At 48.3% G+C, this 24,224-nt stretch overlaps 1 protein-coding gene across 4 annotated transcripts in view; it reads left to right on the top strand.

Annotated features, from left to right (window-relative positions):
- The window catches only part of MAST2 (microtubule associated serine/threonine kinase 2), a 1,587,681-nt gene that overhangs the window by 1,508,691 nt on the left and 54,766 nt on the right, over window positions 1-24,224 (top strand). For all 4 annotated transcript variants that reach the window (XM_078671709.1, XM_078671708.1, XM_078671710.1 and 1 more), the window contains 2 exons: window positions 6,242-6,364; window positions 21,698-21,807. In XM_078671709.1, the coding sequence (XP_078527835.1) occupies window positions 6,242-6,364; window positions 21,698-21,807 (233 nt within the window). The remainder of the gene's footprint in view (window positions 1-6,241; window positions 6,365-21,697; window positions 21,808-24,224) is intronic.

Raw genomic sequence — 24,224 nt, 5'->3', positions numbered from 1 at the left:
GCGTGCCGGACCTGCAGATAACGAAAAAATTCCCTACCATTCAAACCATATTCCGCCTGGAGGGCCTGGAACGACTTCACACTACCTTTCGAGCATACATCACCCACCTTACAAATCCCAATCATATCCCAGCGGTCGAAACCCTTGGTAGACCAGAGACAGCCCAAACGTTCCGAGGCATAAAGCGGCGTCGCCAGCGTCAATCGATCCTCCCATCCCAAACTCACATTCGCGGCTCGCCACACAGTTACTGCAATCCTGGACGGGCCCACAAGATGGCGCCCGGCAGATCGAGAATAAAGCGCTCTATTAAAGTCCCCACCCGGCAGCTGGAGTCTATCCATCTCGAATGCAGGATTCCGACCCGGTGAAAACATCACGTGATTAATAGCAGACAACTGGGAAGCCCAGTAATATCGCTTGATATCGGGGAGCGCCATGCCCCCGTCGTACCAAGGGATGGTGAGTTTCGCGAGGGCAATACGTGGACGCCCGTCCCAAATCAATTGCCTTTGAAGACTCTCGATCTCTCGGAAATAGGTCTTGGGGATAGCGTCATAGGAGTTCTGGAGCGCGTAAAGGAACCGCGGCAAGGACATCATTTTAAACAGGGCCGCCCTGCCCAGAGGAGACAAAGGAAGCTTACGCCAACGGGCCACGTCCAGTCGCAATCTAAGCAACGGGGGGAGGAGATTACGCTCAAAGCGGAGCGAGGAGTCCAACGTAATAAAAATCCCTAAATATTTGAAGCCAGACTGGACCACCTGGATAGGAAGTCTGCTCGGCAATGGGGGCAAAACACCCGAAAGAACATACACGCAGGACTTGGCCCAGTTAACAACGAGGCCTGAGTTGGCACCAAAGGAATCAAGAACGTCAAATAAAACAGACAGAGATTTACGCGGGGAGGTGAGATATAAAAGAATGTCGTCCGCGTAAAGCGAAACGCGGTCCTCAAAGTCCGGAGACCAGCGAATCCCCTTGAGCGAAGGTTCCCACCGAAGCCAAGCAGCCAATGGTTCCAGGGCGAGTGCAAAAAGCAACGGAGACAAGGGGCATCCCTGACGGGTACCTCTACCAAGGGTGAAAGGAGCCGAAACTCTACCATTTACCACTACTTGTGCCAGAGGTTCCGCATATAATAACTTGATCCAACCAATAAACTCAGGCCCGAAACCAAATTTCTCAAGAGCCGCCCAAAGATAAGGCCACTCCACAGTGTCGAAAGCCATTGAGGCATCCAACGATGCCAAAATGGCCGGCTCCGTCAGAAGCCCCGCCCTCGCAATCGCGCCGTGAAGACGACGTAGGTTCAGAGCCGTGTTGCGATGCGGGATAAATCCGGATTGATCTGGATGGACCAAGTCACTAATGACCGTCAGGAGGCGGGACGCCAGGAGTTTCGCCAATACCTTGGGTTCAACATTTAGCAGGGATATGGGCCTATAGGAGGAACAAAGGTCTTGTGGTTTACCATCCTTGGGGATGACAACTATCGTGGCCAGTCGCTGATCATAAGGGAGAATACCCCGTTCCCGGGACTCCAGAAACATGGCGCGAAGATATGGCGCCACCCTGTCGGGACGCAACTTGTACAGTTCAATTGGCAACCCGTTCGGGCCCAGTGCTTTGCCCGAACGGAGTGAACGGATGGCAGTAGCTATCTCATCAACAGTGAAGGGGGAGTCCAACGCCACACGATCCAAATCGGAAACACTGGGCAGAGCTATATCACGCAATAGAAGGCGAGAGTCAGCCACATCTCTCACAGACACAGGGGTGTACACCACACGGAAGTACTCAGCAAAACGGTCAACTATACCAATCGGGTCCGTCACACTCTCACCACTCGAAGACTGAATCACGGGTACCACACGGTTAGCTCTCTCCTTCTTATCCAGCCATGCCAGCAATTTACCCGCTTTGTCACCCACATCATACAAACGACCCTGTTGCTCCCGAAACATCACTTTAGCAGCATCCGTGACCATGGATTTATAAGCAAATTGTTTCAGACCCAGGGCATGGAGTTTCGCAGACGTGACACCAGATTCCAAAGCATCTTCCAATGCAGAAATCTCTCCCTCAAGGTCCACCACCTCCCTATTCCTCGCCCTCTTAGCTTCAACAATAAGGGAGAGGGCCTGCCCACGAATCACCGTCTTAAAGGCCTCCCATAGGGACACAGCTGAGGAAACCGACCCCTCGTTATCCAGAAAATACGCGTCCAAAGACTTAAGCAGAAGGCTGCGGGTCTCGGGGGAGGTAAGATACCACGGATTGATGGGAGCCACCCGGCCCACTGCCTCCACTCCAACCTCAAAACGAAGCCAGAGCGGAGAGTGGTCAGAGATACCCCTGGGTAGGTGCACAATCTCACGCACCGCTGGCGACTGAGCAGCAGGCATCAGGAAATAATCCAGCCTAGACAGACTCCCATGGGCCCCAGAATGAAAGGTGTACTGAAGCTGAGTAGGATGTAAAAGCCTCCAGCAATCCACCAAGCCAAAGGTATCCAAAAATCCACCCAACCATTGTTGGGCCGCAGGAGTATCTCTAGGGGGGTGGCGATCGTGGAGACCTGAGAACACCGAATTAAAATCACCAGCCAGAAAGAGAGTACTATCAGGGAGGTCCAACAAGACACGGCCCAAATCTGAAAAGGTAGAAGTCTGCAAGCCGGGGGGCACATAAACAGTAAACAAGGAGAGGGCACGACCCTCATAGCGACCCACAAGGACAGCATATCGCCCCCGGTCATCCTGAATCACATCATCAATAGCTAGGGGGAGGGAAGCCCGAACAAGGATACCCACACCCCTAGAACCCGAGGTAAACCCCGAATGTGCTACGAGGCGATAGCCCCACCTATTCATTGCATGACAAACATTGCCTACCAAATGAGTCTCCTGCAGGAAAACAATATCAGGAGATAAACGTCGTATACATTTCAACACCACACTTCGTTTGATACGATCTCACAGACCGTTAACGTTCCACGAAACAAATCTCAACCCGCTACCCCCCATCCCACCCAACAAAGCCAAAACCCCCCACCAATGAGCATGACACCAGAAACATTTTCAAATACAGGATAAAGTCGCCTTGAAAACAGAACACACAAACAACAAACTCCCCAACCACCCTCCCCCCAAATAACAAGAAAACACCCCCCACCCTGCACCCCTGCAAAAAGCTAAAAAGCCACCCCAACCTGCAGTGTGCCTGTCGCCCAAGAACCCCTATTCTACACAAAGACCCCGGAGGAGGAAAGGCTCCGTACCACCCGCCACCCCGATCAAGACCAATGACGAGAAAAGAACATACATCAAACACATAAGCAGTAGAGGAACACAGGCATACACCCCTGGAGAAGTTATTCAAAACAAGGCACCAGGCATAGACGAAATGTTCAGCTCTCTACACCACCTTCAGCACCGCCCAGGTGGGCATCGGACTCAGTCTCAGGAGGTCGGCTAGGCAAGGAGTCCAGCCAGTCATTCACAGCATCCGGCCGATCAAAGAAGAAAGTTCGGTCATTATACTCAACCCGCAGCCTGGTCGGAAAGAGCATAGCGTAACGCATCCCCATGTCCCTAAGACGCTTCTTAGCACCACGAAATCCCATCCGCTGCTTCTGGACCTGTTGGGAAAAGTCCGGATAAAAGTTCACCGTGGCATTCTCAAAGGCCACCGGGCCCTTCACCCGCGAAGCCTGCAGGATAGCGTCCCGATCTCTATAGTGGAAAAGCTTTGCAACAATAGGTCTCGGCGGAGCGCCTGGCTTACCCTGGCCCCCCAGAACACGATGAGCACGCTCCACTGTGAAAAATTTACTAAGGCCAGATGGAGAAAGGTGGTTCTGGATCAGGTCTTCAACCAGGAGATCAACCGAGTGGGGTTCTGGGTTCTCCGGCACACCAACCACGCGAACATTACAGCGACGTGCCCTGTTCTCAAAATCCTCCAAGCGCCGGGTCATGAAATCGTTCACCCTACGGAGATTGCCAATCTCCGTCTGTATCTCAGAGACGTCCGTCGTGAGGCTGGATGATTTGATATCCAGCGACTTCACCTTTTCGTTCGTTTTGGAGAGATCGGCTCGAATTAGATTCACCTCGATTGCCACAGTGTCAAGTTTGTGGGCCAAGGTTTCGTACTGTTGGCCTATTGACTCCCTCATGCCAGAAATGGCGCCCATGATGTCCTGCAAGGAGGGCTCAGTCGACGCATCCACGACGTGGTCAGACGCACTGGGACCAGGCAGGGCAGCTCCGGGGGACCCCTTAGAGTGGGTATAACGGTCCATAACATTAGATTGGACCGGACCCCCGCGCAGAGGTGTCTTCGTCTTGCGCGTCTCCCGGTCCCCTCTGCCCGCCATTTTGGAGATGCGTCACAAGGAGATTCACCAGGGTCAACGGACCGGGCACCAGAAATGGAGGCCCCGGGACCAAAAGGACCGCAAGAGGGGTATCACTAGGATAGAGGCAGCCAACGAGGAGAATAGTCCAGCCAAAGGCCCGACAGCCGACGCGCGTCCTGGCACCAGCTCTGGCCCGATCCTCTCACCGATGTCCCAGTCTGAGGCAGAATCGAAACCGAAACTTAAGAAGGGGACCCACAAGTCCAATCCCCCTGCCGTTGTTGTTCAACTCCAAGACGGCCACCGAACCTCACCCAGTCCCGGGCGCCCCTCAAGGGCGGAGCCCAGAAGTTCGATTCACCATAACTCAGGCACCCGTTGTCCAAATCAATTTCTGAAAGGTCCAGGTAGATCAGCCCAACGTCCTCTATACAAATCCTCGCGAAAAATCAGGATTCATGCAGGATGTTATGCCGGGAGCGGCGGGGGTCCGGGGAGCGCTGTGCTCACGCGGCCATCTCGGATGCCCGCCAAGCTCCTCCTCCATAGAGGCTGTTTTTAATGATGCATGTTGTCACCAGCCAGTTACAGCTGTTTCTGAAGCTGTCTTTCTCTCCTTTTAACTTAAAGCAAGTGTTGTTTGCTCAGTCATCCCCTCAAAAATAACCTACTGCAACGCAGTTCACAAAGTCACCAGACAAAATGGCATGATCAATGTAGTGTCATGTGGAACATTGAAAGAAGACTCATCCCTGGGCTTACACAGCATGTGTATATAGCTGCAGCTCTTCCTTGCTTGTCTTGCCTCCCCGTAGAGCGAGGTATCCCATTTGTGTGATGCTTAGCCCAGGTACAGGACTCAGCACAGTATGGCACAAGTAACTGAGTTCTCAGGATAGACCAAGAAAAAGCATTTTCTTTAGTACTGTACAAAATAAAACTTTTGACCACCAAGTTCATGAAGTTGGAAGGTTGAGAAGTTTGTCATCTTTGCAACATTTCAACAGTAGGTGGAACTACTCACACAAATATTTTTTGCAGATTTTCACCCAATTTCCAAACGTTTTTAGGGAGATAAATCACTATCCATTAAGAAATGTAATGTACTCCCTGTGTGCCACATACAAAACTGTGAGTACATAAATGCTACATTTGAGTGCATACAATTATGGTTTTGTGCATATAGATGAGTTGTGTGTGTGAATTTCACGATTAGTCTGTGGGCTACCTCAGAATTTCTTGAATTGGCTAAAACCAGGTACCGCTGTCTTTTTATTTTATTGCTAGGAGAGATTTTTTCATGGAAAGAAGTTTCATAGGCCTGAGAGAGCTCCATTAACTGCGTCAGGGTCGTCATTAGTGCTTCTAAACATATCATGGTACTATCTAACTGCAGGCTTTATAGATTACTCACATTCTTCTTATGTACTTTCATCTCATGTGATTTTTCCTGACCTTCTGCCAACTCTGTGGCCATCGGGTACCAGAATTTGATGCTAAAACGTAGCCCGGAGTTTGGTTTCAATGTAGAAGCAGCAGCTCACTAAAAAAATCCTCTAAGGGGTTGAAGATGTAATCAAAAGCAGGTATGCAAAAGTACCTGAATGGGGAAAAGATTGACAACAAAGCAGGGTATGGCTATCCCCCAATTACCCTTTAAAGTAGATCTAGCACCCAGTTATGGCATTAAAGCTTCCCAATCTGGACACATTTATTGTTTTCACTTGCTCCTTGTTAATATTACGGCAGTGGAGCTTTTCCTCAGGCACCATTCCCATTGAATGTTTGCTCCCTGCCTCAGATGGAAGTTCTGTAACTGCTCAAAACTTATTGGAAGTGATGTTTAAGTGGCCTCTCTTTCTTTTATCATCACAGGCAGTGCATTTGAGGTGAAGCAGCATCGGTTCTTCAAGGACTTGGATTGGAACGGATTACTGCGTCAGAAGGCAGAGTTCATCCCGCAGCTGGAGTCTGAGGATGACACCAGCTACTTTGACAGTAAGACCGCATGATTCTCATGACCATTTGGGTCAATGCACGAGACTTCGGACGTTGTGTTCCATACTTATGGCTCTTCTTTATTGCAGTTCAGAGGAACCATTTAACAGGCCTCCTAGTTTTAGCTGGAATAGATAAATAATTGAGAAAAAGCGTATGCCCTCCAGGGGCGTATTATGGAAAAGGCGGACCATCACTGCTTGCACCACAGTGCACCTGTAAACAGCTGCGCCAGGCGCAAACAGGGACAGTGGTCCTATTGCAATTAATAAGTTACCCTCAGGCCAGCCCTGAACTCGTGCAACCCTGTGGACATCGTATTCCGCAAAATACGAAGCAGCTGCTTCAAAGCCACTCCTTGTTTCACAGTGCAGGCCCAATGACGAAGGGAGAGAGATGCCCCTGTAGTCTTGGACTGCACCCGCCTGCAGGGTGATGTCTGACCACTCCATGGGACCCCGTTTCCCCAACGAGCAGGCTGCCTCCAGGAGGCACACCGAGGTGCACTGTGACTGCACCTCCTAGGGTCCTGTTTGTGTCTGCGCCCACATCTATAATATGGCGAGGACGCTGAGGCAAGAAGATTCCCTCATTTGCATGGGGCATGCCCCCATGCAAATCAGGGAATGCCCTCTCATGATAGCGCTGCCAGTACATGGAACCAGTGCTATCAATATTACAGAACGGGACGCACAAGCGTCTGCGGACCCTTCTGTAATATCATTGTGTCCCAGGTTTGGGCGCGGCCTTTTTGCCTGTGAGAACTGTTTGAGAACCCACACAAGAAAGACTCTCCTTTAGCGGGTCAGAATCTCAAAGGACCCACCTTTTATTGCAGGGCTAGACTTAAATGGGTGTAGAAAAGCTGAACAATATTTTATTTTGTGAACTTACCCAGTTGGTATACAACTCCTACATGTGGAACAATGAATACTTTTTCAGGATGGATGAGATATCAAGTAGTGCCAGCCAAAGAAAGGGATTTACTTAGTAGCAAAACACATCCAAAAATGTTAATTTATTTAAGGAAAGTGCCATATCTTCATATTTAAAGTCTTAAAGAGTCTGTTTCCGATAATACATTAATCTACTATGTGCCACAGTACCATGCTCTTACTTCAAAATGTAATTATGGGCTGGGGCAACCATTACCTTTTGTGCATGCCTTTTATTTTCAGGAAGTCCTATATGAATGTTAACTAGTCAGTCGCAGTTGTGATTTTAGTACTCAACACTGTTATCAATGTCTACCAAGCTCATTCAATAATGCATAATACATTCATGATTTTCCTTAGGGACACCTTTTTACGAGCATTCTCTAAGATTGATGTCCAGGTATCGATAATCATATGTTCAAATATAGTTATTATCTATTGCTCTTACTGAGTGCCACTATGGTAATCAATAGAAAAATATATTTCTGAGTTTATAACAACTGGCCTGTTGCTTTGTAAAACATTCCTAATGATTCACAGAATGGAAGTGAGTTATTATAACTGTTAAATATTGCATGCTACTATGTGCATGTTTTATTGACTTTACAGTTTTGGGAAAACAGGTTCATCCTGTGAAGCATGTCTGCTATATTTACTTTTGTTAAAATAACAATTGATGGACAGAATGTTGAACAATGTCAAACATTCACACCAGTACAAAGATCTGGGCCTAAATCCATCTTTTGGCCTTCATGCCTTTCCAGTTGAAACCCAACCATATGCAAATCAGTCTAGACCCTTCTCCCCATGGGAATAGTCCAGCCCGAACTGTCAGGCCAGGACCTCCCTGGACCGGAAACAAGCATCCTGGGACCGTATTGGGGATTTCACCCCTCATCAGCCAGGCATGGAGAGCATGGGACCCACGCCTGGGCAAACCCGTCCTACTTGGGTGACACTTGCAAAAAGAACAATTGATGAACAGAAAGTTGAACCATGTGAACCATTCACCCCAGTACAGAAATCTAAGCCTAAATCCATTGTCCCATAAATGTTTGAAGTAAAGCTTGTCAGACCTCTGCTAATGGATGATTTCAAGGTTTGAGGAGGCCCCTATGCCTTTCTCTTAACTAAAGAGGTGGATGTAATCTTTCAGCACCTTTAAAATTCCTGTGCGAGTCATCCGTTCCAGAAGCCGAAGTACCAACGCAAATAGCATTCCATTTACTTCAAGTATGCAGGGCTGCTGCCAGGCTGTCAAGAAATGGTTACACAATCCAGGGGTCAGATGAATTCATCAAGGCCAGTGATTTAAACATTCAAACCTGAACTAATTACCCCATTAGAACAATTACATTAAGGACCTTACTTCAGGACAGAGACCAACCATAAGTCTCCAATGCCCAGTGGACTCTGGACTGCCAATCAAAAGAAAAAATATGGCTGAATGTGCTTATAAATGCTGTAACTTTGTAGACCCCCAGACTTATTAATAATTGTGTTCGAGGCATGTGGGCTGCTAAATTCATATCTTTTGCATTAGATCGCCGCCTAGTGTTGGGTCGGATGATCGCACATTGTTGTCCTGGAAGAGTCTTCGAAGTATCCTGAGATAGGTGGCTCCTCCCCTGGACTACAGTGCGCATGGGCATCGGCTCCATCCCCAGATTGTTTTTTTCCGCCATTGGGTTCGGATGCGGTCTCGACGTCTCTCTGTCAGAACCGAGAAAACTAGCTTTTTTACGGCCAAAAGGCCTTAGTTTCATTACGTCGGTATTGTTTGCGTACGGTCTCGAGTTCTTCCGCCTCTTTGAGTCGGAATCTGCGGAGTCGTATCACTCTTCGGACATCGAGGCCTTCTCATCGCAACACGACTGAAACTTTTCATCATGGAGCGGAGCCCGTTTAAATACTGTCCCGTCTGTGGGTCCAAATACCCACATATCGACGTGCACCCGGTCTGTAACAAATGCCTCTCGCCAGACCATAACGAAGAGAACTGCATGGCCTGCTCCAAATTCAGGTCAAAGAAGACGCTCCAACTTCGGCGCGCGGTGCGCCTTGAGGCCAGACAAGCGGCCCCGGCTCCAGAGAACATCTTCGGCGACCAGGAAGAAGAGGGCCGAAGCCATCATCTTGAAATCTCGCCGCCCGCGACGGAGGTCGAGGCGGATCCGGAAGACGACGACGGAGTCGTGGATCACGGCCTTGAATACGTCGACGAGGTAGGGGACGTCGAAGAAGTTTATGGGGCCGCGGAAGATAGCTCTGGGGATGAGCTATGCCCCGAAGGTTACGCGGATCAGGCTCGGGTCACGGGATCGCCACTCGGCCTTACCCAAGACCCCGTACCGCAAGCCACGGCCCCGCCTTCAGGCCCGGCCACGGACATACTTGCTACGCAGGCCGTATCGAAACCGAAACCGAAACCAACGGTATCGACAACACCTAAAATGGCCGACCCAAAAACGAAACCGAAACTAACGGATTCGAGTGCACCTAAGATGGCGGTCGTTCCACCAAAACCCCCAAAGCCTGCTACCTCATCGACTCCGTCGGCCTCCGGTCCACAGAAGTCGAAGAAAACTGTCGATTCGACAGTGCCGAAGTCGTCAGCGGAGGAGGTATCCTCTAAGAAGGTCGTCCGGCACGGGTCGACCGGGACGACGCCGTCAAAGTCCGCCAAAGCCAGCGACAAGACTCCGGTACCGACTGGGACGTCGTTAGTCGGACGCGTGGTTGACACGGAGCCTGCAAGATCCCACGGATCGAAGAGCGGAAGCTCAACACATCGGTCCAAGGACTCGGTGTCTACGGCTGCAGCATCGACGTCTAAGAATCCGAAGGGCCCACAAGACGTCGGATCCGACGGCAAGGAGAAGGCCTCTTCGTCGGTGCCAAGTGCTGCTGTGAGTGACGCATCCCTCATCGCGGCTCCAACGCCGTCGCACCAGAAGCCGATGGACGTGCCGGCGAAGCCTGCTGGCAAACTTCTCTTCCTTCTGCCGCCAAAGGAGGCCCCAAAGGCCTTTACGCCAAAGTCGGCGCAAAAGACATCGGACTCATCCGCGTCTGCTGGAGTATCGGGTCGACAACTCGACTCAGGAGACGATTCTGAGCGTTTTATCGATGCAGACACGGGCAAGTTGACCCTTTACAAGAGGAAGATCACTTCACAACCAGTGGACTCCTATGTTATCCCACTGAAGAAGAAAAGGCTTGCACAGGACGCTCCAGTCCTGATTGAACCTATCCAGCCTCCTCCTAGATGGAGTCCAACACCTTCCCCCGACCACTCTGAGGGGGAGGAATATGGACAAGATGACCAGTACACTTTCTGTTGTTTGTAATAATACCCTGAGCGTGAGGGAGTTGGATGTCAAACGTAATTACAAAATGATCAGTCCAGGCGAGGGGAAGAGGGGTCTTACAGTCCAGCTGATCTATGTTGGAAAAGATTAGGTCCAATGTGTGGCCGGCAGAATGTGTCGGGCCGTTGACTCTTTGGACGAGGCCTAATAATTCTAGGTCTGTTAAGAGTTTCCCGACTTCCGGGTTAAAAGATTCTTCCCGTGGAAGTTAAAATCTCACAGCAGGAGAAATTTATTGGAGTACCCATGCGTCAAATTCTAAATCAGTCCCCAAGTCTTACTTGGGAGTACTCACTCTTTGACCATAGCGGGATTTCCTGGACCGGAAACAAGCATCCTGGGACCGTATTGGGGATTTCACCCCTCATCAGCCAGGCATGGAGAGCATGGGACCCAGGCCTGGGCAAACCCGTCCTACTTGGGTGACACTTGCAAAAAGAACAATTGATGAACAGAAAGTTGAACCATGTGAACCATTCACCCCAGTACAGAAATCTAAGCCTAAATCCATTGTCCCATAAATGTTTGAAGAAAAGCTTGTCAGACCTCTGCTAATGGATGATTTCAAGGTTTGAGGAGGCCCCTATGCCTTTCTCTTAACTAAAGAGGTGGATGTAATCTTTCAGCACCTTTAAAATTCCTGTGCGAGTCATCCGTTCCAGAAGCCGAAGTACCAACGCAAATAGCATTCCATTTACTTCAAGTATGCAGGGCTGCTGCCAGGCTGTCAAGAAATGGTTACACAATCCAGGGGTCAGATGAATTCATCAAGGCCAGTGATTTAAACATTCAAACCTGAACTAATTACCCCATTAGAACAATTACATTAAGGACCTTACTTCAGGACAGAGACCAACCATAAGTCTCCAATGCCCAGTGGACTCTGGACTGCCAATCAAAAGAAAAAATATGGCTGAATGTGCTTATAAATGCTGTAACTTTGTAGACCCCCAGACTTATTAATAATTGTGTTCGAGGCATGTGGGCTGCTAAATTCATATCTTTTGCATTAGATCGCCGCCTAGTGTTGGGTCGGATGATCGCACATTGTTGTCCTGGAAGAGTCTTCGAAGTATCCTGAGATAGGTGGCTCCTCCCCTGGACTACAGTGCGCATGGGCATCGGCTCCATCCCCAGATTGTTTTTTTCCGCCATTGGGTTCGGATGCGGTCTCGACGTCTCTCTGTCAGAACCGAGAAAACTAGCTTTTTTACGGCCAAAAGGCCTTAGTTTCATTACGTCGGTATTGTTTGCGTACGGTCTCGAGTTCTTCCGCCTCTTTGAGTCGGAATCTGCGGAGTCGTATCACTCTTCGGACATCGAGGCCTTCTCATCGCAACACGACTGAAACTTTTCATCATGGAGCGGAGCCCGTTTAAATACTGTCCCGTCTGTGGGTCCAAATACCCACATATCGACGTGCACCCGGTCTGTAACAAATGCCTCTCGCCAGACCATAACGAAGAGAACTGCATGGCCTGCTCCAAATTCAGGTCAAAGAAGACGCTCCAACTTCGGCGCGCGGTGCGCCTTGAGGCCAGACAAGCGGCCCCGGCTCCAGAGAACATCTTCGGCGACCAGGAAGAAGAGGGCCGAAGCCATCATCTTGAAATCTCGCCGCCCGCGACGGAGGTCGAGGCGGATCCGGAAGACGACGACGGAGTCGTGGATCACGGCCTTGAATGGGTGAGAGTATTCTGCTTAATTCAGAGACTCTGTCCCTCACCACCCCTTGTTGTAAATATTTTTGTCCACCCTAAGCGTGGAAGGGTATACTCAGACATGAGTCCCTTGCTCATTGCACCATCAGGATTCAAGCAAGCCGGGCCGAAGACGGCTGTAATGCCAGAAACCGGTCCCCGGAAGCTTGTTTCCTTCCCAGTGTAAGAATTGGCTTTTGTAGTCTGGTCTGCCCTGTTCCCATGATGCACTGGGCCAGGGACAGACTAATTTGCATACAGCCAGGTTCTGAAACTGGGATGGTGCAATGAGCTAAAAAACGGTGTTGGATCTAGCCCTGATCTCTTGACTGGGTGAGAGTATTCTGCTTAATTCAGAGACTCTGTCCCTCACCACCCCTTGTTGTAAATATTTTTGTCCACCCTAAGCGTGGAAGGGTATACTCAGACATGAGTCCCTTGCTCATTGCACCATCAGGATTCAAGCAAGCCGGGCCGAAGACGGCTGTAATGCCAGAAACCGGTCCCCGGAAGCTTGTTTCCTTCCCAGTGTAAGAATTGGCTTTTGTAGTCTGGTCTGCCCTGTTCCCATGATGCACTGGGCCAGGGACAGACTAATTTGCATACAGCCAGGTTCTGAAACTGGGATGGTGCAATGAGCTAAAAAACGGTGTTGGATCTAGCCCTGATCTCTTGACTGGGTGAGAGTATTCTGCTTAATTCAGAGACTCTGTCCCTCACCACCCCTTGTTGTAAATATTTTTGTCCACCCTAAGCGTGGAAGGGTATACTCAGACATGAGTCCCTTGCTCATTGCACCATCAGGATTCAAGCAAGCCGGGCCGAAGACGGCTGTAATGCCAGAAACCGGTCCCCGGAAGCTTGTTTCCTTCCCAGTGTAAGAATTGGCTTTTGTAGTCTGGTCTGCCCTGTTCCCATGATGCACTGGGCCAGGGACAGACTAATTTGCATACAGCCAGGTTCTGAAACTGGGATGGTGCAATGAGCTAAAAAACGGTGTTGGATCTAGCCCTGATCTCTTGACTGGGTGAGAGTATTCTGCTTAATTCAGAGACTCTGTCCCTCACCACCCCTTGTTGTAAATATTTTTGTCCACCCTAAGCGTGGAAGGGTATACTCAGACATGAGTCCCTTGCTCATCGCACCATCAGGATTCAAGCAAGCCGGCCGAAGACGGCTGTAATGCCAGAAACCGGTCCCCGGAAGCTTGTTTCCTTCCCAGTGTAAGAATTGGCTTTTGTAGTCTGGTCTGCCCTGTTCCCATGATGCACTGGGCCAGGGACAGACTAATTTGCATACAGCCAGGTTCTGAAACTGGGATGGTGCAATGAGCTAAAAAACGGTGTTGGATCTAGCCCTGATCTCTTGACTGGGTGAGAGTATTCTGCTTAATTCAGAGACTCTGTCCCTCACCACCCCTTGTTGTAAATATTTTTGTCCACCCTAAGCGTGGAAGGGTATACTCAGACATGAGTCCCTTGCTCATTGCACCATCAGGATTCAAGCAAGCCGGGCCGAAGACGGCTGTAATGCCAGAAACCGGTCCCCGGAAGCTTGTTTCCTTCCCAGTGTAAGAATTGGCTTTTGTAGTCTGGTCTGCCCTGTTCCCATGATGCACTGGGCCAGGGACAGACTAATTTGCATACAGCCAGGTTCTGAAACTGGGATGGTGCAATGAGCTAAAAAACGGTGTTGGATCTAGCCCTGATCTCTTGACTGGGTGAGAGTATTCTGCTTAATTCAGAGACTCTGTCCCTCACCACCCCTTGTTGTAAATATTTTTGTCCACCCTAAGCGTGGAAGGGTATACTCAGACATGAGTCCCTGGCTCATTGCACCATCAGGATTCAAGCAAGCCGGGCCGAAGACGGCTGTAATGCCAGAAACCGGTCCCCGGAAGCTTGTTTCCTTCCCAGTGTAAGAATTGGCTTTTGTAGTCTGGTCTGCCCTGTTCCCATGATGCACTGGGCCAGGGACAGACTAATTTGCATACAGCCAGGTTCTGAAACTGGGATGGTGCAATGAGCTAAAAAACGGTGTTGGATCTAGCCCTGATCTCTTGACTGGGTGAGAGTATTCTGCTTAATTCAGAGACTCTGTCCCTCACCACCCCTTGTTGTAAATATTTTTGTCCACCCTAAGCGTGGAAGGGTATACTCAGACATGAGTCCCTTGCTCATTGCACCATCAGGATTCAAGCAAGCCGGGCCGAAGACGGCTGTAATGCCAGAAACCGGTCCCCGGAAGCTTGTTTCCTTCCCAGTGTAAGAATTGGCTTTTGTAGTCTGGTCTGCCCTGTTCCCATGATGCACTGGGCCAGGGACAGACTAATTTGCATACAGCCAGGTTCTGAAACTGGGATGGTGCAATGAGCTAAAAAACGGTGTTGGATCTAGCCCTGATCTCTTGACTGGGTGAGAGTATTCTGCTTAATTCAGAGACTCTGTCCCTCACCACCCCTTGTTGTAAATATTTTTGTCCACCCTAAGCGTGGAAGGGTATACTCAGACATGAGTCCCTTGCTCATTGCACCATCAGGATTCAAGCAAGCCGGGCCGAAGACGGCTGTAATGCCAGAAACCGGTCCCCGGAAGCTTGTTTCCTTCCCAGTGTAAGAATTGGCTTTTGTAGTCTGGTCTGCCCTGTTCCCATGATGCACTGGGCCAGGGACAGACTAATTTGCATACAGCCAGGTTCTGAAACTGGGATGGTGCAATGAGCTAAAAAACGGTGTTGGATCTAGCCCTGATCTCTTGACTGGGTGAGAGTATTCTGCTTAATTCAGAGACTCTGTCCCTCACCACCCCTTGTTGTAAATATTTTTGTCCACCCTAAGCGTGGAAGGGTATACTCAGACATGAGTCCCTTGCTCATTGCACCATCAGGATTCAAGCAAGCCAGGCCGAAGACGGCTGTAATGCCAGAAACCGGTCCCCGGAAGCTTGTTTCCTTCCCAGTGTAAGAATTGGCTTTTGTAGTCTGGTCTGCCCTGTTCCCATGATGCACTGGGCCAGGGACAGACTAATTTGCATACAGCCAGGTTCTGAAACTGGGATGGTGCAATGAGCTAAAAAACGGTGTTGGATCTAGCCCTGATCTCTTGACTGGGTGAGAGTATTCTGCTTAATTCAGAGACTCTGTCCCTCACCACCCCTTGTTGTAAATATTTTTGTCCACCCTAAGCGTGGAAGGGTATACTCAGACATGAGTCCCTTGCTCATTGCACCATCAGGATTCAAGCAAGCCGGGCCGAAGACGGCTGTAATGCCAGAAACCGGTCCCCGGAAGCTTGTTTCCTTCCCAGTGTAAGAATTGGCTTTTGTAGTCTGGTCTGCCCTGTTCCCATGATGCACTGGGCCAGGGACAGACTAATTTGCATACAGCCAGGTTCTGAAACTGGGATGGTGCAATGAGCTAAAAAACGGTGTTGGATCTAGCCCTGATCTCTTGACTGGGTGAGACTATTCTGCTTAATTCAGAGACTCTGTCCCTCACCACCCCTTGTTGTAAATATTTTTGTCCACCCTAAGCGTGGAAGGGTATACTCAGACATGAGTCCCTTGCTCATTGCACCATCAGGATTCAAGCAAGCCGGGCCGAAGACGGCTGTAATGCCAGAAACCGGTCCCCGGAAGCTTGTTTCCTTCCCAGTGTAAGAATTGGCTTTTGTAGTCTGGTCTGCCCTGTTCCCATGATGCACTGGGCCAGGGACAGACTAATTTGCATACAGCCAGGTTCTGAAACTGGGATGGTGCAATGAGCTAAAAAAACGGTGTTGGATCTAGCCCTGATCTCTTGACTGGGTGAGAGTATTCTGCTTAATTCAGAGACTCTGTCCCTCACCACCCCTTGTTGTAAATATGCTAATCATGATGTAGACATGCATGCTGACCCAGTGGAAGAAGATTTTCTGTTTGACACTTTTTCAGTCTCCGAAAGGACAGTAAAGACACTGCCTATGCTCAAAGGTGTCCTTAAGCATGCTGCGGACATCTTTAAAGAACCTACCATGGCGAGGGTGGTCAATCCACGCATCGAGAAGAAATACAGACCTGCACCTGCAGACCCTGCTTACATTAGGGGACAGTTGCCACTAGACTCTCTTGTGGTCGCAAATGCCCGCAAAAGGGCAAACTCCCAGACGACGGGTGAAGCTCCTCCCCCAGACAAGGAGTCTAAAGTGCTTGAGGCAGGGGGCAAAAGAGTAGCTGCGCAGGCTGCCAATTTCTGGCGTATTGCGAATACACAGGCGCTATTGGCACGTTATGATAGGGCGCATTACGACACCCTAGAGCGAGTCTTACAACACCTGCCTTCGCAGTTTCAAGAGGGTACCAAACTGCTTATAGAAGAGGGTAAACTCATCTCCAATGCAGCCATAAAGTGTGCACTTGATGCCGCGGACACGGCAGCTCGGGCTATTAACACTAGCGTCATGCTGAGACGACAGGCGTGGCTACGCATATCAGGTTTTAAACCAGACATTCAAACGACCATACTCAATCAGCCCGTCAATCCTGATAGACTGTTTGGTCCTGATGTTGACACCACCCTCGAAAAGATTAAGAAAGACAACGAAACTGCTAAGTCTATGGGGGCCCTTCAATCACAACCATTCCGGGGCAACACTTTTCGTCGCTCAGGTGCACGTGGAGTCACCAGAGGACAGATGGGTCAACAATCACAGTTCACTAGAGGTGGAGCGCAGTCCTCGTACCCCAAGCAGAATAAAGGGGGTTATCGAGGAAACAGCAACAGAGGACGTGGCAGGGGAAACAACAACTCCCGTTCCTCTGCCCCAAACAAACAGTGACTCTCTGTCACTGCCCCCCGACCATTTAACACCTGTCGGGGGGAGACTCCAGCTGTTCCTGCCAGTCTGGACACACATCACCACAGACAGGTGGGTGCGACAACTTGTCCAGTACGGTTATTGTCTAGAGTTAAAGTCCACTCCACCCAACATTCCACCAAGGCAACGGCCTATGTCCGCAGAGCACTTGCACTTATTGCAGCAAGAAGTAGTGGTGATGCTGCAAAAAGGCGCAATCGAGCTCGTGCCGGTGGAAGAGGAAGGCACAGGGGTATATTCCCTGTACTTCCTTATTCCAAAGAAGGACGGATCTCTCAGACCCATTCTAGATCAGCGTCCCCTCAACCTGTATATACTGTCAGAACATTTCCATATGCTTACACTGCAACAGATTCTTCCCTTGTTAAACCAAGGGGACTTCTTAGCAACCTTAGACCTCAAGGATGCTTATTTCCACATACCACTACACCCGTCCCACAGAAAATACCTGAGGTTCACTATCCAAGGCAAGCATTATCAGTTCAAAGTCCTACCCTTTGGAGTGACCACCGCCCCAAGAGTGTTTACCAAGTGTCTGGCGACGGTAGCGGCGCACCTCAGGAGGCAGAACATCCATGTCTACCCCTACCTGGACGACTGGCTCGTTCAAGCCAAGTCGGAACAACAGTGCGCCGCGGACATGTCGACTACCATTCACCTCCTTCACAATCTGGGCTTCTCGCTGAACTACCCAAAGTCGCACCTTCAGCCGGCCCATGTCCGGCAGTTTCTGGGCGCGTCGATCAATACCCTGACGGCCATGGCTCAGCCAAACCAGGTCAGGATAGACAGCATGCAGTCTCTAATCCAAAAGTTCAAACCACAACACTCGCTTCCAGCGAGAGTGTTCATGCAGTTGATTGGCATGATGGCCTCCTGCATCTTCATAGTCCCTCACGCACGGCTACATATGCGTCCGCTCCAGGAGTGCTTAGCAAATCAGTGGACTCAGGCTCAGGGACAATTGACAGACCTAGTGTTGGTTACCAGTCGGGCGTACAACTCTCTGCATTGGTGGAATCCACACAACCTTTGCAAGGGCCGACTGTTCCAAGAGCCAGTGCCACAGATTATCCTGACGACGGACGCATCTCTCCAGGGATGGGGAGCTCATCTGCTCACGTACACAGTGCAGGGACTATGGACGACGCAGCAACAGAAGATGCACATCAACTATCTGGAACTGATGGCAATCTTCATGGCGCTCAAGTCCTTCAATGTACATCTGTGCAACAAGATTGTGTTAGTCCGGACGGACAACATGACAGCGATGTACTACATTCAAAAGCAGGGAGGCACCCACTCGCCACAGCTGTCTCATCTGGCTCAGAGCATGTGGAAGTGGGCCATTCAGAGGAACATTTTCCTCATGGCAGAACACCTCCCCGGCAAGGACAATCATATGGCGGATCTGCTCAGCAGATACAGCCATCAAATGCACGAGTGGGAGTTACACCCATCAGTACTCCGCCCGTACTTCCAGCAGTGGGGTCATCCGGAGATAGACCTGTTTGCCACAAACGAAAACGCAAAATGCCAACACTTTGCCGCCAGGTTCCCTCACCCACAGTCGCAGGGGAATGCGATATGGATGAACTGGTCAGGCAAATTTGCGTACGCTTTTCCACCAGCCCCTCTGATACCGCTGGTGGCAAGAAAACTAAGGCAGCACTCGATGACACTCCTAGTTGCTCCAACGTGGGCACGCCAAGCATGGTACACCACGTTTCTGGAACTCTCGGTGGTGCCGCATCAAAGGCTGCGCCTAACGCCCAGGCTTTTGACGCAGAACCATGGAGACATTCAGCATCCAGATCCGCAACAGCTCAACCTGGCGATCTGGCTCCTGAAGTCCTAGAGTTTGGCTACCTTCACCTACCTCCGGAATGCATGGACATCATCAAGGAGGCAAGGAAGCCGACTACCAGAGCATGCTATGCTGCAAAATGGAAGCGTTTCGTCCTTCACTGTACAGCCAATAACATAAACCCGCTAGATGCATCTATCCCTAACATCATTTGCTATCTGTTACATCTTTATAAGTGCAATCTAGCCTACACTTCCATTCGGATACATCTATCCGCCATAGCAGCTTATCTTCAGAACAGGCAACATCTCTCTGTCTTCAGAGTGCCTGCCATTAAAGCCTTCCTTGAAGGTCTGAAACGAGTCATTCCCCCAAGAACACCGCCAGCTCCGGTGTGGAACCTCAATGTGGTCCTCACCAGGCTGATGGGACCACCTTTTGAGCCACTACACTCGTGTGAACTCCAGTTCCTAACGTGGAAAGTGGCTTTCCTTATTGCTATTACGTCACTGAGACGTGTCAGTGAGCTGCAAGCGCTCACAATCCAAGAGCCATTCATACAAATTCATCCAAATAGGGTGGTACTACGTACTAACCCCAAATTCCTTCCGAAGGTGGTGTCACAGTTTCATCTCAACCAAACTATTGACTTGCCTGCATTCTTCCAAAACCCACAAACAGTGGCGGAAAGAATGCTCCATACTTTGGATGTTAAGAGGGCGTTGATGTACTATATTGACAGGACACAACACTTTAGGAAGACAAAACAACTTTTTGTTGCCTTCTCGCCACAGCACAAGGGCAACCCTATTTCCAAAGCAGGAATAGCCAGATGGATTGTTAAGTGCATCCAGATCTGCTATCAAAAGGCTAAACGCACCTTAACAATACCCCCAAGGGCGCACTCCACACGCAAATTGGGGGCATCCATGGCTTTCCTGGGGAACATTCCTTTAGAGGACATCTGTAGAGCAGCCACATGGGTTACACCACATACCTTTACAAAACACTACTGTGTTGATGTGCATTCCAAACTGCAGGCAGCTGTTGGGCAGGCTGTTCTCAAGACACTCTTTCAAGTTTCTGCAGCTGGCACAGGCAACCGCCGCTAACGGAGGGACTGCTGTATATTCTATGCAAAAGATATGAATTTAGCAGCCCACATGCCTCGAACTGAATATGCTACTTACCAGTATGCATCTGTTCTTGGCATGTAGGGCTGCTAACATTCATATCGCCCACCCTCCTCCCCGGTGCCTGTCGCAGCTGCAGACATATTCTTGCATTCAATCATTAGCATGGACATCCTTTACACTTTACACTCCATCTCTGCCACAATGGCTAAAAACAATCTGGGGATGGAGCCGATGCCCATGCGCACTGTAGTCCAGGGGAGGAGCCACCTATCTCAGGATACTTCGAAGACTCTTCCAGGACAACAATGTGCGATCATCCGGACCCAACACTAGGCGGCGATCTAATGCAAAAGATATGAATGTTAGCAGCCCTACATGCCAAGAACAGATGCATACTGGTAAGTAGCATATTCAACATCATTTTATTTCCATATTTGTTCATAAAGGCCACAGCTTGGCCTAATGGCAAAACAAGTTGAAAATTGACCTCATTGACCTTGAATGTTTAAGATGTCCTGCATCCCTATGTCTGAAACTTATTCAAACTGTAAAATAGAGTAATACCTCACTTGCCAGCCAAGTTAGCTCCTTTTTCTGATGTAAAGAAAATGGAAACGAATGACATACCTTCACACTGCGTGCTTATTTCAGATCTGCACCCGTTGACCGTGAATAAAGAGCTTCCTTGCTTCATCCCTCTCCAATGGCCCACATAGATTAGTGAGGGGTGTGAGTAAATTTACGGTAGACAAAAAGCCAGTGTAATAAAATAATTTCTGGTACATTCTGAGACCACCAACTGAATTGCATCGAAGGTTATCTTTTTTGGCCTTCCACAGCAGCGCTGTGGTATCTTGGCAAGACAGTGAGAAATATCAACTTGCTGCAACTTTTATTTTACCCCACATTCATTGGGAATGCATTTCATTTTCACTCAGCATTTAAAAGGGTTGTGTCTGAACCAGGATGCTGCATGGTGCAGCAAAAGAGCAAAGAGTGAAACCCTTGGCTGGTGTGATTTAGATGACTGGGTTTATTTCTCAATTAGCTGGGTCAGCCCTGGTAAGAGAGGAATTAAATTTAATTTCCTAAGTCCATAGCGAAAGAAGTATACTTTCTGTAGCAATGTTACAATTTAGGATACAACAATTTACCCACCCAGTAGTCTAAGCTAGCAAACAGACATTCACTGAGCACTTAACTTTATTGGGTTAGCTGAGTAGAATGAGTAAACATGTTACAGTGGCCCGGTGGAAAGGAGTACATTAGAGCCCAGATTTCTCATTCCACTCGGAAACCTTTTCAAAAGAACTATGTTGGGACACTTGACTTGAAAGGGTTTGACTTTGGGCATTATGCTTTGTTTCTTGGCCATTTTCTATTCTCGTTACTGTAGTTAAATTATTTACTTTAATTATTTTAATTTGTATTCTTTTATCCTTGATGCCACACTTTTTGTTGCCGGTAAACAAACAAACCTCAGTGGATCAATAAGTGTTCCTTATTTGAGATACCTTTTCTTTCCTCTGCAGCTCGTTCAGAGAAGTACCAGCACATGGATTCAGAAGAGGAGGACGATACAAATGATGAGGATCGCGTGGAGATAAGACAGTTCTCTTCTTGCTCGCCCCGATTTAGTAAGGTACTGATGCTTTGGCAGTGTGCCCTGGCGACTATTCTTATTCACAGACACTATCATTAAAATCTTTGTGCAGTACTGTTCAGATCTCGTTCTGTTTCAAGGTTAGTGCCTCCAGTGTGAGTTTGCTTTTTTTTTTTTTTTTTGCCTACATCCCATCCCAGGTAATAACCTCATTCCTATATCTGAGGTGTTTGGAAGAAATTTCCTTATTACTGATACTCTAAGTGCATTTCCGGTTAGTGCACTGTTTGTGCAAAGGTTGACCTATATTTCGAGGTTCTTCATAAACACGATTGTGCCTAAAGACTAGCTCCATTCTTTGCTCTCCTTCTTGATAGGCTTGGATTGATATCTTTAGATTTCATAATCTTTTCTCCTCAGTCGGAGCCAACAGTCGTATGGGTCTTTTCAAATTTGTGTACTTTGCTACTACTACTCTGTCCAGTTTCAAAGCAATGCATTTTTTTAGTAGTTCACGATTGGTTAACCCATGCCATCACAGCGCCACTATTGTCTATAATCTTGTGTTTCTTTTACGGCGGAACATTACAATGCTTGGCAAGCTATGTAGTCATCTGCTGATATTATTGTGTTTTTTGTGTCCAGTGCATGGACCTTGAAATTTGTTCATACATTCATGGGACTTGTGAAATTATTTATAGGTGTGTTCTGATGGGATGGATTTGCTGGCCTCTAAACATAGAAAGCCCTTTAGTACACATTTCTTTATCCTGGATTCCAAGACGACTTTCTCTTCTTTAGGCTTTGCTTCTCCTTTTGATATCCTCTCAAGAAAGCTACATGGGAGAATCATTTTAAAGTAGGGAATAGGTTAACTGCATAAATCACTTGCCAAGTATCTACAAAAATAAGACCTTTCCATATCAACATGTCTAAGTGAATACTACTTGTTTAGTTGTGTGACTTACGCACATGAGTTATTCACCTGAGGCAGATCTAGCCTCAGTCCAAAAGTGCTATGTTTGAGCCAAAGAAGGTTTTGAAATTGAGGTAGTCTCTGTGAAGTTGCTGTCTTTCACAGTAGGGAGATCTGGCATTTTCGTGAAGCTTTCTAGTCTGTCAGCAATTCAAGAAAGATAGGGAGTTCTCTTCATGGTATAGGCTCATGTTACTGCCCTCTACCAGGGTAAAATGCCTACTAGAGCTCCAGTGAGGTGCTGGTAGAAATGTTCAGGAGGGTTTGTAGATAGGTGACTTGAATCCTCACTTAGTCCCAAATAATATGTTTGGGGCAAGTGATTTTGTATTTTAAGCCATGCCTGTTCTGTATGTGCAGTACATTGTCACCATAAGCAACACACTGATGGGACCCCCTGTGTTATGCTAATCCTGATTTATTTAATCTGAGGAAGAAATATAGAAACTGAATGTGTGTGCAGCATGTAGGGGAAAAGGTTTTTAAAAAAAAGGGTATTCTAACTCTATTGGGTGTAGCACAGAGGGTGTTATATCAGCCCTTTTAATTTTTTATTTGCCAATGTATATTAATAATTAACTTCTAAAAAAACAAATCAGAATATTCTAAACTAGGACGCATAATAACGAACAACGGGAAACGTGAGCTAGGAAAGAATTGGTGAAAAATTCCTTCCTCCGTAAGTAATAGTTGGCAAGGAGTGAAGGGCCGTTAATGTTTAATTTGAGCTGGTGTTTTCCAGTGGTCAGCACCGGCACTTAATCATCAACACCAGCGCTTTCCATGAGCATCAGATAAGGATACATTCATTTGTAGGGAGATTAAGTAATTTGCCCAGAATCACAGGTTGTTGTGCCAACGTTGAGACTCAAATCTGGATCCCCAGCTCTGAGGTCTGGTTCTGTTTGAGGCGGTGCTAACAGGAAAAATGGGCTGCTGCAAACTGCCTCCTGACGAGAGCCCCGGCACTTATTGTTTTTACAAATTAACCACTGGGGGCTGTCCATGTGTTACTTAAGGTATTATCATAATAGACTTTAGCACAAGGCACATTAGGCAGCTTTTCGCTTTCTTATGAATCTGACATTCGTAGAGAATGAGCTTTAGTAGGAGTAGAAATGCATATTTGGTTCCCACTTCCAAACTGCACTTGAAAAACTAACAGCAGCGCAAGACCCAACACCATGAGAAGCAAGGATTATCAAAAATGCAATAGTTATAGATCGTCTGAAATGGTTTATGAAACATGGATAAGCCATAGTGTATTGTAGACCTATATTGACTTTCAAACCTCCCTATAAAATTATGTTAATAGGAACACACTGTCTTTTATTTAGGAGCCAGTGGTTAATCTGGTTACCCACACTCATTTAAACTATTTCACATAACTGTTGTATGTAGATGTCCACACAGATGAGTAGCTTCTTAACGTTACATCTGCATAATTTACTCTAACTAGTAGGAGTAAGTCCCCCCCCCA

This window comes from Lissotriton helveticus, chromosome 1_2, assembly GCF_964261635.1.
Source record: "Lissotriton helveticus chromosome 1_2, aLisHel1.1, whole genome shotgun sequence".
Classification (NCBI taxonomy): Eukaryota; Metazoa; Chordata; class Amphibia; order Caudata; family Salamandridae; genus Lissotriton; species Lissotriton helveticus.
This window is presented reverse-complemented; position numbering and strand designations above follow the sequence as displayed.